Source organism: Saimiri boliviensis, chromosome 17 (assembly GCF_048565385.1).
Source record: "Saimiri boliviensis isolate mSaiBol1 chromosome 17, mSaiBol1.pri, whole genome shotgun sequence".
Lineage (NCBI taxonomy): Eukaryota > Metazoa > Chordata > Mammalia > Primates > Cebidae > Saimiri > Saimiri boliviensis.
In genome coordinates, this window is record NC_133465.1 from 7,645,772 (window position 1) to 7,658,005 (window position 12,234).

At 52.0% G+C, this 12,234-nt stretch overlaps 2 protein-coding genes across 3 annotated transcripts; both read right to left on the reverse strand.

The window, feature by feature from the left end:
- Positions 1-142: 142 nt before the first annotated feature.
- On the reverse strand, positions 143-2,189 carry GABARAP (GABA type A receptor-associated protein). The gene is made up of 4 exons (XM_003929149.4): positions 1,972-2,189; positions 1,324-1,402; positions 1,065-1,183; positions 143-642 (listed from the first exon to the last, which is right to left on the reverse strand). Exons 1-4 carry the CDS (start codon positions 2,059-2,061, stop codon positions 577-579), a joined length of 354 nt encoding a protein of 117 aa, XP_003929198.1. The 5' UTR covers positions 2,062-2,189; the 3' UTR covers positions 143-576.
- A 1,074-nt stretch (positions 2,190-3,263) lies between these two features.
- On the reverse strand, positions 3,264-12,077 carry CTDNEP1 (CTD nuclear envelope phosphatase 1). Of its 2 annotated transcripts, XM_010339767.3 has the most exons (9): positions 11,256-12,077; positions 7,610-7,676; positions 7,397-7,515; positions 7,130-7,201; positions 6,597-6,713; positions 6,359-6,470; positions 4,223-4,307; positions 3,863-3,919; positions 3,264-3,625 (listed from the first exon to the last, which is right to left on the reverse strand). In XM_010339767.3, coding segments are annotated over exons 1-9 (732 nt in total). In that variant the 5' UTR covers positions 11,358-12,077; the 3' UTR covers positions 3,264-3,624. The 2 variants fall into 2 exon arrangements, with proteins under 2 accessions (XP_010338069.1, XP_003929191.1); XM_003929142.4 differs by having other exon boundaries at positions 3,264-3,919; positions 11,256-12,076.
- Between the last annotated feature and the right edge of the window lie 157 nt (positions 12,078-12,234).

Below are 12,234 nucleotides of genomic sequence, written 5' to 3' on the forward strand. Positions count from 1 at the left end.
ACAGAATAAACCAAAATATACTTCTATCCCTCCAGCTTGTACCCAACCCATTACTCTTCTTTCCCCACCACTGAAACCCACTGACGCCTTGGAAAGACTAAAAAACAGCGGGAGGAGGGGAGCAACACAAGGCAAAATTCAGTTCATCTTGGTGGTTTCTTCTTTATTGATGTGCCTCTTACCTTCCCCCCACAATTTCAGTCCCTTCCAACTACCCCCAAAAAAGAAGGTAGTGAAAGGAAGGGATTGCTGAGGTTCTGAGCCCCTCGGGCAGTCAGAAAGGGAACAGAAACCAAAACAATCACTAGATGTGACAGAGACTGACAATCAAGAGTCTAAAGCAGAATGGGAAAGGCAGGCAGAGAAAGGGGAAGGAAGGAGAAGGGAGAGGTACAAGATGGCAGCTCCACCACGGCCCCTCCTAAGAGAGGCTGGAGAGAAAGCCTCAAACATCAAGAAGTGCCGGTCCTGAATAAGGGAGGTGGTATTTGAGCTTGAAGGAGGAGGAAGTCAAGAAAGGGGGGCCACCTCTCTCTCTGTAGAATGAGAGCCCCCTCCAGCTCCGGGGCAGCAGCTTCACAGACCGTAGACACTTTCGTCACTATAGGCAATGTACAGAAAGAAGTCTTCTTCATGGTGTTCCTGAGACGAAAGCAGAAAACTGTTCAGCAACTGGGCTCCTAACTTACTTCAACCAACCACCACCCAGACACGGTCTTCTAGAATCATAAACCAGTGCCCGACTCCTTGACTGACTCCAAGGACTAGCACGAGCAGTATAATCTCTGCAGTCCTGGGCAAAAAAACCTTAAACTGTTTTCTGCTGCTCTGGAATGGGGAGGAGGACTGGGAAGAGTCCTGATCAAACAGTTCCTCCAGCTCACTGTTCTCTTTGCTACTCTCTACTCCTACTGTTCTGCTCAAACCCCCAACCCACTGCTATCATGAAATTTTAAGGCAAGTTAGGAAGCTAGTCCAAAACTACTGATGTAACAACACTTTCTTCCGTTCAGGCTCTTCCAAGTTTCCTCTCCAAAGCCTCCACCACTTCCCAGTCACCATACCTGGTAAAGTTGACCCATTGTGGCACTGGTGGGTGGAATGACATTGTTGACAAAGAAAAACAAGGCATCCTCAGCTCGGAGATGAATTCGCTTCCGGATCAAGAAGTAGAACTGACCAACTGCAAAAGATACAAGGTGTGAGAAAGTCACAGAGGTCATAAATGCCCTCAAAAGAACAGGTGCTAGGTGGAGCCTCCTCTTGCAGAGACTGCACTCCCACCCACAGGAAGCAAGCCTCGGTCTTGGGTCAGGTTCCCACCTGTGAGATCAGAAGGCACCAGGTATTTCTTTTTGTCCAGGTCTCCTATCCGAGCTTTGGGAGCCTTTTCTACTATCACCTGATAAAGAGAAGATGAACATGAGGAGGCAGAGGAATGCAGCCCCGCAGCTGCACCTGTCAAGAACTCAAGTAACAATAACCCTAGTACCTAAATCTACCCCAGACTCATCTGTCTTTGAACACGCGGTGCAGTCCCCAGTCCCAGAGATCCTGACCTCACTGACTGGAGTTCATTTAAATATCCAGGATCCATCCCCCGAATAGGGCGTCACCATAAACAACTATCTTAAGCAGACGGAGATGACTTGTCTGGGCCAACGAGTGCTTCGATGTCGCAACCTTAACTAGCTAGGGGGATGACCACTTGAAGCTCAGGCTGTCAAACTCTCTTAAGGCCTCCACTCACCAATGCCAAGGTTTCTCTCTCCTGTCTACATCCCTCTCTACCCCAGGTCCACCACTACCCGACTCCTTTCATCCTCGGTCCCAGGGACAGCAGTTTCAGGCTCGCTCCCAACCCCGCCATAGCCGGCAGCCTGATCCCCGCGCTGCCCGTCCCAAATCCAAGGCCGGGCTGTGGCGTCAGCGTAAGCGTCCCGCGCCCTCGGCCCAGGCTACTGTCCTCACCGGCACCCGGTCCGGGTATTTCTTTCGGATCTTCTCGCCCTCAGAGCGGCGCTTCTCGAACGGATGCTCTTCTTTGTACACGAACTTCATCCTCCCGGGAACCGGGCTGGACCGGGCTGGGCTGAGGGAACCCGGGGGGGGGGGCCGGACGGGGGGCGGCGGCGACAGCGGCGACAGGCGGGCGGATTCAGCGGAGCGATCCACGAATTTGCGCCACTTCCCTATTCACCAACCCCGCCCCCGACTAACAGGACGGCCCCCCCGCTAAGATACGCCACTACCTCATCGGCACAAACGCTGCTGGCGTAGCAACACCCACTGACCCGCCCCCTCACGCCATTAGCGTAATCGCTTTGGAATTAATGTGTGGGATACGCAGGAGACGTAGCAAAGATGGTTGGTTTTCACTCATCGAAAATAACTCTAAACCTGTACCCCAACCTTCCCCTCAAGGAAGCCGGGGCTCAAAAGGAGTATGAGATGGTAATAATCATATGAGACTTGGTTCCCCAAGTTCCTTTCGGAAATAACGTAGAGGAACAGCAGAGACAATTACAAGGTTGGCTATTCACAAAACGCGTTGCTACGCTGAAGGCGGCCGTTGACACCAAAACAAAGTAGTACCCAAGTGACAGAGATGATCTCCAGAAATAGAGTTCAAAAAGAAAACGGATATTTGGAGAGATGTACAGAACGCTTGAATGCCAGGAATGAGTGGACCAATAGGGACTGGAGAGGAGGTCCGAGAGGTAGGGACTACGCCAGCGCGGAGGAACACCGCAGTGTTTGAGAAAAATCATGTGATCTCGGGGAGGGCGGAGCGTCACGTGGCGGGTGCGGAAAGTAGGGCCGGCTCAGGAGGGCGCCGGGGAGGCGGGGCCAGCTGGGCGACGTCGGGGAGGGGGCTCCCCTCCTTGAAGGTTGGGGTGTCAGCCGCCAGGGGGGCAGCGCCCGCTTCGCCTGTTCCTATCAGTGCTCCCAGCGAAGCCCGACGTTTCTCCAGGTCTACGCCCTTTGGCCGCCCAGGTTTCTCCTTTCGGCCTTCAATAGCCTACTGCCCCGAAGGTATCCTTCCACTCCCCACCAGCGCGCCCATCCTGTCACTCGGCCCTTCCCGCCAGAGCATCTGGTGTCCACGTTCACTATTGTATCCCCATGCTCACCACCACCTTTCCCCCTGCCCTCGAGTCCAGCAGCAGGCTCTTTCCCCCTCTGCCTTGGAGACAGGGTGCACGTGAACAAAGTGCCCTCCCCTCACTTCCCAAAACCCCAGAGAAGGACCTAAGGGCCGCTTTGGTTTCAAAGTTATAATGCATGGTTTAAAAGAAAGGAAAGGAAAAAAAGAGACAAAGCTGGTTACAGGTCTGAGGGAGTCTAAGGAGAGAAAAATACGAGAGTCAAGGGGGGACAAATTGAGGGAAAAACCAGTGGCCCAAAATCCCGGTATCCCACCCACAGCCCAGCCCTTGGAGCAGGAGTGAAGAATTAGATCAGTTTTGTACAAGAGTTTTAAAAAAAAAATCAAATCACAACAAAGCTGACTTGGCTTCTCTTTGAGCCTCCTGGATCACCGTATGTCTGTCACTCTGGCCAGTCCTGCCTCTCCACCACAAACACTGTTTCAGCTCTCCTAGGCCTCCGCCTGTGTCCCAGTCTGGAGTTTCCACGGAGTGTGAACACGAAGTTAGAGTGAGGCTGCTTCAGAGCTCCCGGCCCATGTGTCCATCCAGACTCCAAGTGGAGTGTAGGGCTCCCAAGGGCAGCGAGGGGAGGGACGGGCAGACCCTGCCCAGGCAGTCCTCACATTGGACAGGGCATCAGACAGCATCCCAAGGGCTCACCCTCCCTTTCCCCCCCACCCCAACTCAGGTGGAGGGGGAGCAGCTGTCACCAGAGCCTGTGTTGGTGAAGGTTTCGGCTCAGCACGGAACGGACATCAGCGGTGAACCTGGGACGACAACAATAACTTGCATAGGTAGAGTTCCTTATATTGATACCGTCTTAACACTGAAGTGCATCACCGGAGGGGTGGGGCATACAATATCACCATATTCACATGATTAGGTAGGTCCAATTTGCCCACAGCCTACTAAAGTGATGAGCTTTGAAGTAAGAAGACCTGGGTCCAAATGTTAAATTCTTAAGGGAAGAAAGCTAAGTAAAACAGGACAAATGTTTTTTATTCCCTCTTAGGATCTCCCACCTCCTTCTCTACTCAGAAATCCAAGTGTCCAGAGCCCACTTCCCTTACCTGAGGGCATCCAGCATCGGGAGCAGGTTGAGAAGGGCTGTGTCGCTGGGGTCACTGAACCAGGATTTGATGGGGATGGCATTGTCTAGGGTAGGTAGTGAAAATGCAGATGAGAAGAAACAGAATTGAAGAGAGACTGGGTGTTTTTCTCTTACTGGAGGGAAGGAGGACTTATTACTTAAAAATATGTACCTCCCACTACTGGAAGTCAACAACCTAAGTAAAACTTTCCTGATTTATGCTCCAAAATAAAATTAAGATTTTTGGTTTTTTTTTTTAAGACTCAGTCTCACTCTTCTCCACCAGGCTGGAGTGCAATGGTGCAATCACAGTTTACTGCAACCCCCACCTCCTATGTTCAACCAATTCTCCTACCTCAGTCTTCCAAGTAGCTGGGATTACAGGTGCCTGCCACCACACCTGGCTAATTTTTGTATTTTTAGTAGAGATGGGATTTCACCATATTGGCCAGGCTGGTTTGGAACTCGTGACCTCAGGTGATCCGCCTGCCTCAGCCTCCCAAAGTGCTGATGAAAAGAAGCGCAAGCCACCACGCCCAGCCTAAAATGAAGTTTTAATCACCAGATCTCATACTTATTGATGCTTCTAGTCAAACTTATTGCCATTTTGCCTCACTTGAAACACAACTGGCCTGGCACAGTGGCTCACACCTGTAATCCCAACACTTTGAGAGGCCAATATGGGAGGATCACCTGAGCTCAGGAGTTGGGAGTCCACCCTGGGCAACATAAGGAGATCTCATCCCTACTAAAAATCAAAAAATTGGCCAGGCGGGGTGGCAGCTCACGCCTGTTAATCCCAGCACTTTGGGAGGCCAAAGTGAGCAAATCACGAGGTCAGGAGTTTGAGACCAGCCTGACCAACATGGTGAAACCCTGTCTCTACTTAAAAACACAAAAAATTAGCCGGGTGCGGTGGCTCAAGCCTGTAATCCCAGCACTTTGGGAGGCCGAGGCGGGTGGATCACGAGGTCGAGAGATCGAGACCAACCTGGTCAACATGGTGAAACCCCGTCTCTACTAAAAATACAAAAAATTAGCTGGGCATGGTGGCGCGTGCCTGTAATCCCAGCTACGCAGGAGGCTGAGGCAGGAGAATTGCCTGAACCCAGAAGGTGGAGGTTGCAGTGAGCCGAGATCGCGCCATTGCACTCCAGCCTGGGTAACAAGAGCGAAACTCCGTCTCAAAAAAATAAATAAATAAATAAATAAATAAATAAATAAATAAACCACAAAAAATTAGCTGGGTGTGGTGGTGGGCACTTGTAATCCCAGCTACTCAAGAGGCTGAGGCAGGAGTATCGCTTGAACCCAGGAGGTGGAGGTTGCAGGGAGCCGAGATTGCACCACTGTACTCCAGCCTGGGCAACAGTGCAAGACTCCAACTCAAAAAAAAAAAAAAAAAAAAAAAAAAAATCAAAAAATTAGCTGGGCATGGTGATACACACCTATAGTCCCAACTACTGAGGAGGTTGAGACAGAAGGATCATTTGAGCCTGGGAGAACAAGGCCGCAGTGAGTGAGCTATGATCATGACACTGTACTCCAGCCTGGGCAACAGAGTAAGACTCTATCTCAAAAAATAAATAAACTGGCCGGGCGCGGTGGCTCAAGCCTGTAATCCCAGCACTTTGGGAGGCCGAGGCGGGTGGATCACGAGGTCGAGAGATCGAGACCATCCTGGTCAACATGGTGAAACCCCGTCTCTACTAAAAATACAAAAAATGAGCTGGGCATGGTGGCTCGTGCCTGTAATCCCAGCTACTCAGGAGGCCAAGGCAGGAGAACTGCCTGAACCCAGGAGGCGGAGGTTGCGGTGAGCCGAGATCGCGCCATTGCACTCCAGCCTGGGTAACAAGAGCGAAATCCGTCTCAAAAATAAATAAATAAATAAATAAAGTTTAAAAAAGAAAAAAATGATATGAGAAATCTGACTTATGAAATGGACATATATGATATCTCATTTGAAATAGGAAAATAACTTACATTTGGACTTACAGCAAACTAGGGATAAACTAGGTAATCCTAGCTCTCAGGGAACAAGGCCCAGGTCTCCTGCAAAAATATCTTCTCAGAACCATGTTCTGGTCCTGCCAGACCCCCCACTTCCCCATACCTGGATGGCTCCTGTAAGCCCCTGGGGAGTTATCCAGGATCACAATGCTGGAGAGGTCACTGTGGACCACAGAGAGGTCCTTGATGTAGCTGCCCAACTCCAAAGTGCAGTGCTGGAAGACAGGGGATTATGTAATAGGCCTCCCCCACACCCTCTCCAGGATCATTTCCTCACACCCAGATCCCTCCCTGGTGGCCTCCCTCCCAAGCCACACTCTTAGACCGGAATTCTAACTTACCTGTCTGTAGTATCGCCTCTTAAGGATGCTTCTGCTGTTGTCCAGTTTATCTGCCACAGCAGAGCCATAGATCTCCATGCTTGCTGTAAACACCACCAGCTCGTACCACTGGCTCACCTGAAATAGATTGGGGGAGAATACGATGCCATTCAAGGTGATCATTCTTTTAGACATACAGTTATCTTTCAGAAAGGCAACAGCATAATCCTTCAGCATTCCATCTACATCAGATGTCTCCGAGGCCACGAAATTCTCAACCCCCAGTCCAAAACCTCCAAACTCAGTGTTAGGCATCCTATACTCTTAAGATTTGGAAATGTAAGAACAAGAAAGAAAGAAGCCTGTGGAAGAGTTACATCAGCACAGCAAATGAACCCCAAGTACTGAAAGCCACTCCCCTACATCCCACAGCTTCCCCTCTCAAAAAGTGCTCTTACCCATTTCTCCTCATCCTTTCCTCCAAATCCTCTGAATTCCCAGAGCCCTAAAACCATTCCTTCATCACAGAGCTCCCTTTAGCTCCCCAAACTTACCACTTCCAAGAAGAAATCCACATGAGGCCTCTTATGTACAAAAAACCGGACAGGATGTTTGTCTATTACCACCTATAGAGGAACAAGATGGGCTGGGGGAAATCCTGAACACCACAACCCAGGCCTGGAAAACACCTCACCCACCTGCTTCCCTCCTCCAGGCTGACACCGGTGCCAGGGGATGGAAACTCTGGGACTGGGAAAGGGAGCCCAGGTCTGGGCAGAGTAACAGATGTAACCATTTCATCACTCCCTACCGCCACACACCTTGAGGATGAAGTCAGGAGGTGTTCCAGGCCGGACTGTGGGCCTCAGGACCCCATCATGGTGGGAGTGAATAAGCGTCTCATCCAGATCCAGCACCAGGATCTTCCTCTTCACCTGGGCTGAACCACAATGAGAAGGAATAATATTGACCAACCCCTGGCCCAGAGCTGGCCCCTACTTCACCTTCAAGCAGGCTTATCACCACATACTTACCTAGCCGATTCCGGGACACAGGAGATAAGGGTAGGATATCATATCGAACAGTTTGGTACTGAATTACCTAGAAATAGCACAAAAGAGGACTGGAACCCTTGACAAGGAAGTCTTCCCCAGTAACAGTAACAGGTAGCAGAGACTGAACATTTACCACAGGTACTGGGTATGTGACTTAGGATTTTTTCATTTAATCCTCAAAACAACCCTGATACTACTATTATCCCTGTTTTAAGGTAAAGAAACTGAGGCTACACAGATAGGGATTATCTTAAGTTGTTTGTCTCCCTGATTAAAATGAAAACTCTATGAGAACATGATTTTATCTAGATCATGGCTGTATTCCCAGTGCCTAGAACACTGTAGCAAAGGTGGTTTGTTAATAGTAGTACAATCAGTGAAGTGATAGAACCAGGATTGTACCAGTGCAGTCCAACCCAAGAACGTGCCCTCTTTTTTGTTTTTGTTTTTGTTTTTGTTTTTTTTTGAGAGAGTCTTGCTCTGTTGCTCAGGCTGAAGTACACTGGCATGATCTCGGCTCACTGCAAGCTCCGCCTCCCGGGTTCAAGTGATTCACCTCCTTCAGCCTCCCGAGCAACTGGTACTACAGGTGTCCACCACCATGCCCAGCTCATATTTGTATTTTTTTTTTTTTTTTTTTTTTTTTTTGAGACGGAGTTTCGCTCTTGTTGCCCAGGCTGGAGTGCAATGGCGCGATCTCGGCTCACCACAACCTCCGCCTCCTGGGTTCAGGCAATTCTCCTGCCTCAGCCTCCTGAGTAGCTGGGATTATAGGCACGCGCCACCATGCCCAGCTAATTTTTTGTATTTTTAGTAGAGACGGGGTTTCACCATGTTGACCAGGTTGGTCTCGATCTCTCGACCTTGTGATCCACCCGCCTCGGCCTCCCAAAGTACTGGGATTACAGGCTTGAGCCACCGCACCCGGCCATATTTGTATTTTTAATAGAGATAGGGTTTCTCCATATTGGCCAGGCTTGTCTCGAACTTCTGACCTCATGATCCACCTGCCTCAGTCTCCCAAAGTGTTGGGATTACAGGCATGAGCCACCACACCTGGTCAAACCTGCCCTCCTAACTATGGTATTATCCTGCTGCTGAAAAAGAAACACACGACCTGCCCCCTCCCCCCCACCCCGGCAACACAACCTTCACCCCAAGAATTATTTGTAGCAACTACCATCATCTCACATTGGGAACTGTGAGCCTCAGATTCCCTAGTGCACAGGGAGTAGGAGTCAGGGGAGGAGATCCGTGGGTCTTTAATGGGAATACAGAATGAGGGAATCCAGAGGTTGTGAGGTCAGCTAAGTTCCTCTGGCTAAAAGCCACCACGCCTATTTTAACCAGCCACCTGTCCACTTCTGTCTCTCCTAGCCAAGTCACAAGTTCAAAGAACCTCAGCCCTCTGAACAGCCTCCTTATCCTGGTACCCAGGGTGAGGCAAAGAACGCTGGAGAGCCCCTGCCAGGCTGACTGGCAGGGTTTGGAGGCCAGAGTGAACTCAGGGCTATAAGTGAGAGGTGAATAAGGGACAAGGACGTCACCACCTCAGCCTTCCAGCTCTGCTTCTCCAAGCTTTCCCTAGGGACTCCTACATCCTAATACACAAATAACCCCATGCAAAGCCTAGCAATTCCCTCCCTCCACACTTTTCCTCAAAGGCAGAAACCCTCCTCAGTGCATCCCTAGGCCCCAAGCCACACAAGAACCAGGCTCTCCCTTGTAAGCCAAAGGGCTCCCCGCCAGTCAAGATCTGCCCTTCTTTTCTCCCTGGGCCATGATGAGGTCTCAAACAGCTCGGGTGTCCGGCCTTGCTATCTCGGGTTGCATATACTGGGCATGTAGGGAATGCTCCAAGCATCTGCCAGAAAGGGGGTGGGGAAAGAAACCAGATTAGATGGGAGGGGGGGACAAAAGGCTGTGGGGTCAGTGCTGCCCAAAAGAGAGGAATTCTGGAAATAACTAACCTGTGGATGAGCTGAAGCACCACTCCACGGGCCCAGAAAACTGATGTGTTAGAGCGAGAAGGTCACACAGAGAAGAAGCAGTCAACCCATAAAGAAAACCCCAGGAGGCTGGGCACAGTGGCTCAATCTAAGTATTTGGGAGGCTGAGGCAGGTGGATCACTTGAGGTCAGGAGTTCTAGACCAGCGTGGCCAACATGGTGAAACCACATCTCTACTAAAAATACAAAAAATTAGCCAGGTGTGATGGTGGGCACCTGGAATCCCAGCTACTCAGGAGGCTGAAGCAGGAGAATCGCTTGAACCCAAGAGGTAGAAGGTGCAGTGAGCCAAGATCACGCCACTACACTCCAGCCTGGGTGAAAGAGTGAGATTCCATCTCAGAAAAGAAAAGAAAACCCCAGGAGCTAAGCCCACACAGATCTCAGCAGCTATGACCCTAAATTTTTCTTGACTCCTAGCTCTTGTCTCAGGGGAATAGCGCTGCTGCCTAGAGCCACAACCATCCTGAACTGTTCGCACCCTAAATCAGGAAGTGGAAGTCGACTGGTAAAGGAGAGAATGAACCCAAGGCCAGACCCATTCTCCCAAATCAGTTAAGTCAACCACCACCACTCGGGGCTTTCTGGAAATTTTCTGGACACCAGGTCACCCCAACCTAGTTTTATTCTTTCAAACTGTATTGAGGTATGCTAAGGCATACAGACCGAAGTACAGACCCAGAACCTCTGACCCCCCAGCTTACTAAATTCTCCCCAGACTCCTTCTGAGGATTCTCCCTGGTGGTGATGAGACCACAAGAGCACATTCATTAGGTGCTGTTAGCTGAAGGAGCTCTGACCTTGGAGAAAAGCTAAGGGGAAAGGAACCCAGAGATGTTTGGGTACATCCAGACAGTATCCTTCAGAATGCTAAGGTCTCCTGGAGAAGCAAACATGCCCTCAGATTCAAGCCCTACAACTGACCAACGCTGCCCTAACAGACAGGGACACCCAGACTTTCATGGTGGGCACAGCACCCACCCTGAACTCCCTCCCACAATTAAAGAGGTCCATCATTAAAACATCTGCTTTAGTCCTCAAATCCAGATACCAATATTCACACTATGAAATACATTTCCACAGCCTTTTTGGAGTTCTCTTAATGGGAACCGCAGGGGTTTCTCCTTCACACCCAGGGCTTTCCCAAGTTCCAGTCCCTGTTTGTAACATATGCACTCACACCCACCTCCACCCTTGACACACAAGTCGGCCTCTGCCTTGTTATGGGACCAAACAGACACCCAGGTTCCAAATAGGGTCTTTCATAAGCCCAAATCAACAGATCTGGCTGCCATCAAACAGGTGTTCCGCGCCTCTCGGTTTCTTTAGCAACAACTCCCGCTTTCTTAAAGAGCGCCCCACCCACCACCTTAGCCCCCAAGAGTTGCCAAATCCTGTCCCAAGTAGCCCCCATCAAAACCCCCAAGGTCTTGGTTCTATTACAAGGGTCTCCCTCCTCCCCAGCCCAAGCCCCGCTTAGGGTCCCCTAATTCTCTGCTGAGAAAAGCCCCCGCCAGGACTCCCTGCCTAGGCCCCAACAGAGGCCCGACACACTGAAAACCTGTGAGCACCGCGGACAGAGGTCCCCAACACCGCCAGCGCCCACCCTGGCTCACCGTGCGGATCTGCCTCCGCAAAAGATAAATGAAGAAGCTCCAGAGCTTGGCGGCGAAGGCCACGAACGTGCGGAGCCCCAGCAGACACTGCGTCCGCATCATCCCGATGACCCCGGCACCGCCGGCCCCGGGGCCCCCGCGGCCCAGCTCCGCCAGCCCCCCGGGGGCAGCCCCCCGCCGCCGGGAGGGGGAACGGGGGCCCCGAGTGGCAGGAGAGGCTGCAGAGAGGGGCACGGAGCGGGCGGCTCAGAAAGCCACCGCGGGCTAAGGGAAAGCCCAGCGGAACCAGGAGCTGGGGGACAGGCGTGGGCAGCCCGCGGGGGCCCACATGGGCTGGGAGTGGCACCGACGGCTTCGGGGAGGTTGCCGGCCGAGACAGGTCGGGCTAGGATGGGGTCCTCCGAGACCAGAAGAGAAGGGAAAGGATAATTGGGGGAGGGGGCAATGGGGGAGGGGGCCGAGGAAAAGAGAGGGAGGGAAAAGGGAGGGGGAGGGGAAGGGGGAAAAGCGGAGAGTGGCCCGCTGCGCAGGCGCGCTAGGGGGCTACCCGCAGGAACGGAGCGGGCGGGGGCAGCGGCACACTAAGGGCCGCTACGGAGAACGAGCCTGCAGAGCGGAGGAGCTGGGAAGGAGGGGGAGGGGGAGGGGGAGCCGAAGGGCTCGGAGCGCTGGGCCGGAGCGGCCTCCCCCTCCCCGAGCTCGGGGGTCCTTTAGCCGCTGGGAAGCGGGGCTGCAGCCTCTGCAGCTGGGTTTCCCACTCTGACGGGCGCCATTTTACCGCCCAAAGGACTCCCTCCTCCTGTCTTCCCCCTCCTCTTCCCCTTTGACACTACTTCCGGTGGTGACGTGTATTCGCTTCACCAGGACTAAATTCCCCCTGCGCGGTCTATGGGGGTAGGTATAAGGAAGGCCAGGAGCATTCCAAACGAAGCTGCAGTATTGCGCACGCGCGGAAGTGTCCACGGGGCGGGGCCTGAGG

Excerpts from the sequence above, each read along its gene's own strand:
- CTDNEP1 (XM_003929142.4), bottom strand. The coding sequence starts at position 11,357 with ATGATGCGGACGCAGTGTCTGCTGGGGCTCCGCACGTTCGTGGCCTTC. Across the intron at positions 7,202-7,396 it reads CTCCTGACTTCATCCTCAAG|GTGGTAATAGACAAACATCC; the intron begins GTGTGTGGCGGT and ends GTTCCTCTATAG. Across the intron at positions 6,714-7,129 it reads TGGATTTCTTCTTGGAAGTG|GTGAGCCAGTGGTACGAGCT; the intron begins GTAAGTTTGGGG and ends AATCTATTTCAG.
- GABARAP (XM_003929149.4), bottom strand. The coding sequence starts at position 2,061 with ATGAAGTTCGTGTACAAAGAAGAGCATCCGTTCGAGAAGCGCCGCTCT. Across the intron at positions 1,403-1,971 it reads AATACCCGGACCGGGTGCCG|GTGATAGTAGAAAAGGCTCC; the intron begins GTGAGGACAGTA and ends TCTCTTTATCAG. Across the intron at positions 643-1,064 it reads CAATGGGTCAACTTTACCAG|GAACACCATGAAGAAGACTT; the intron begins GTATGGTGACTG and ends CTTTCGTCTCAG.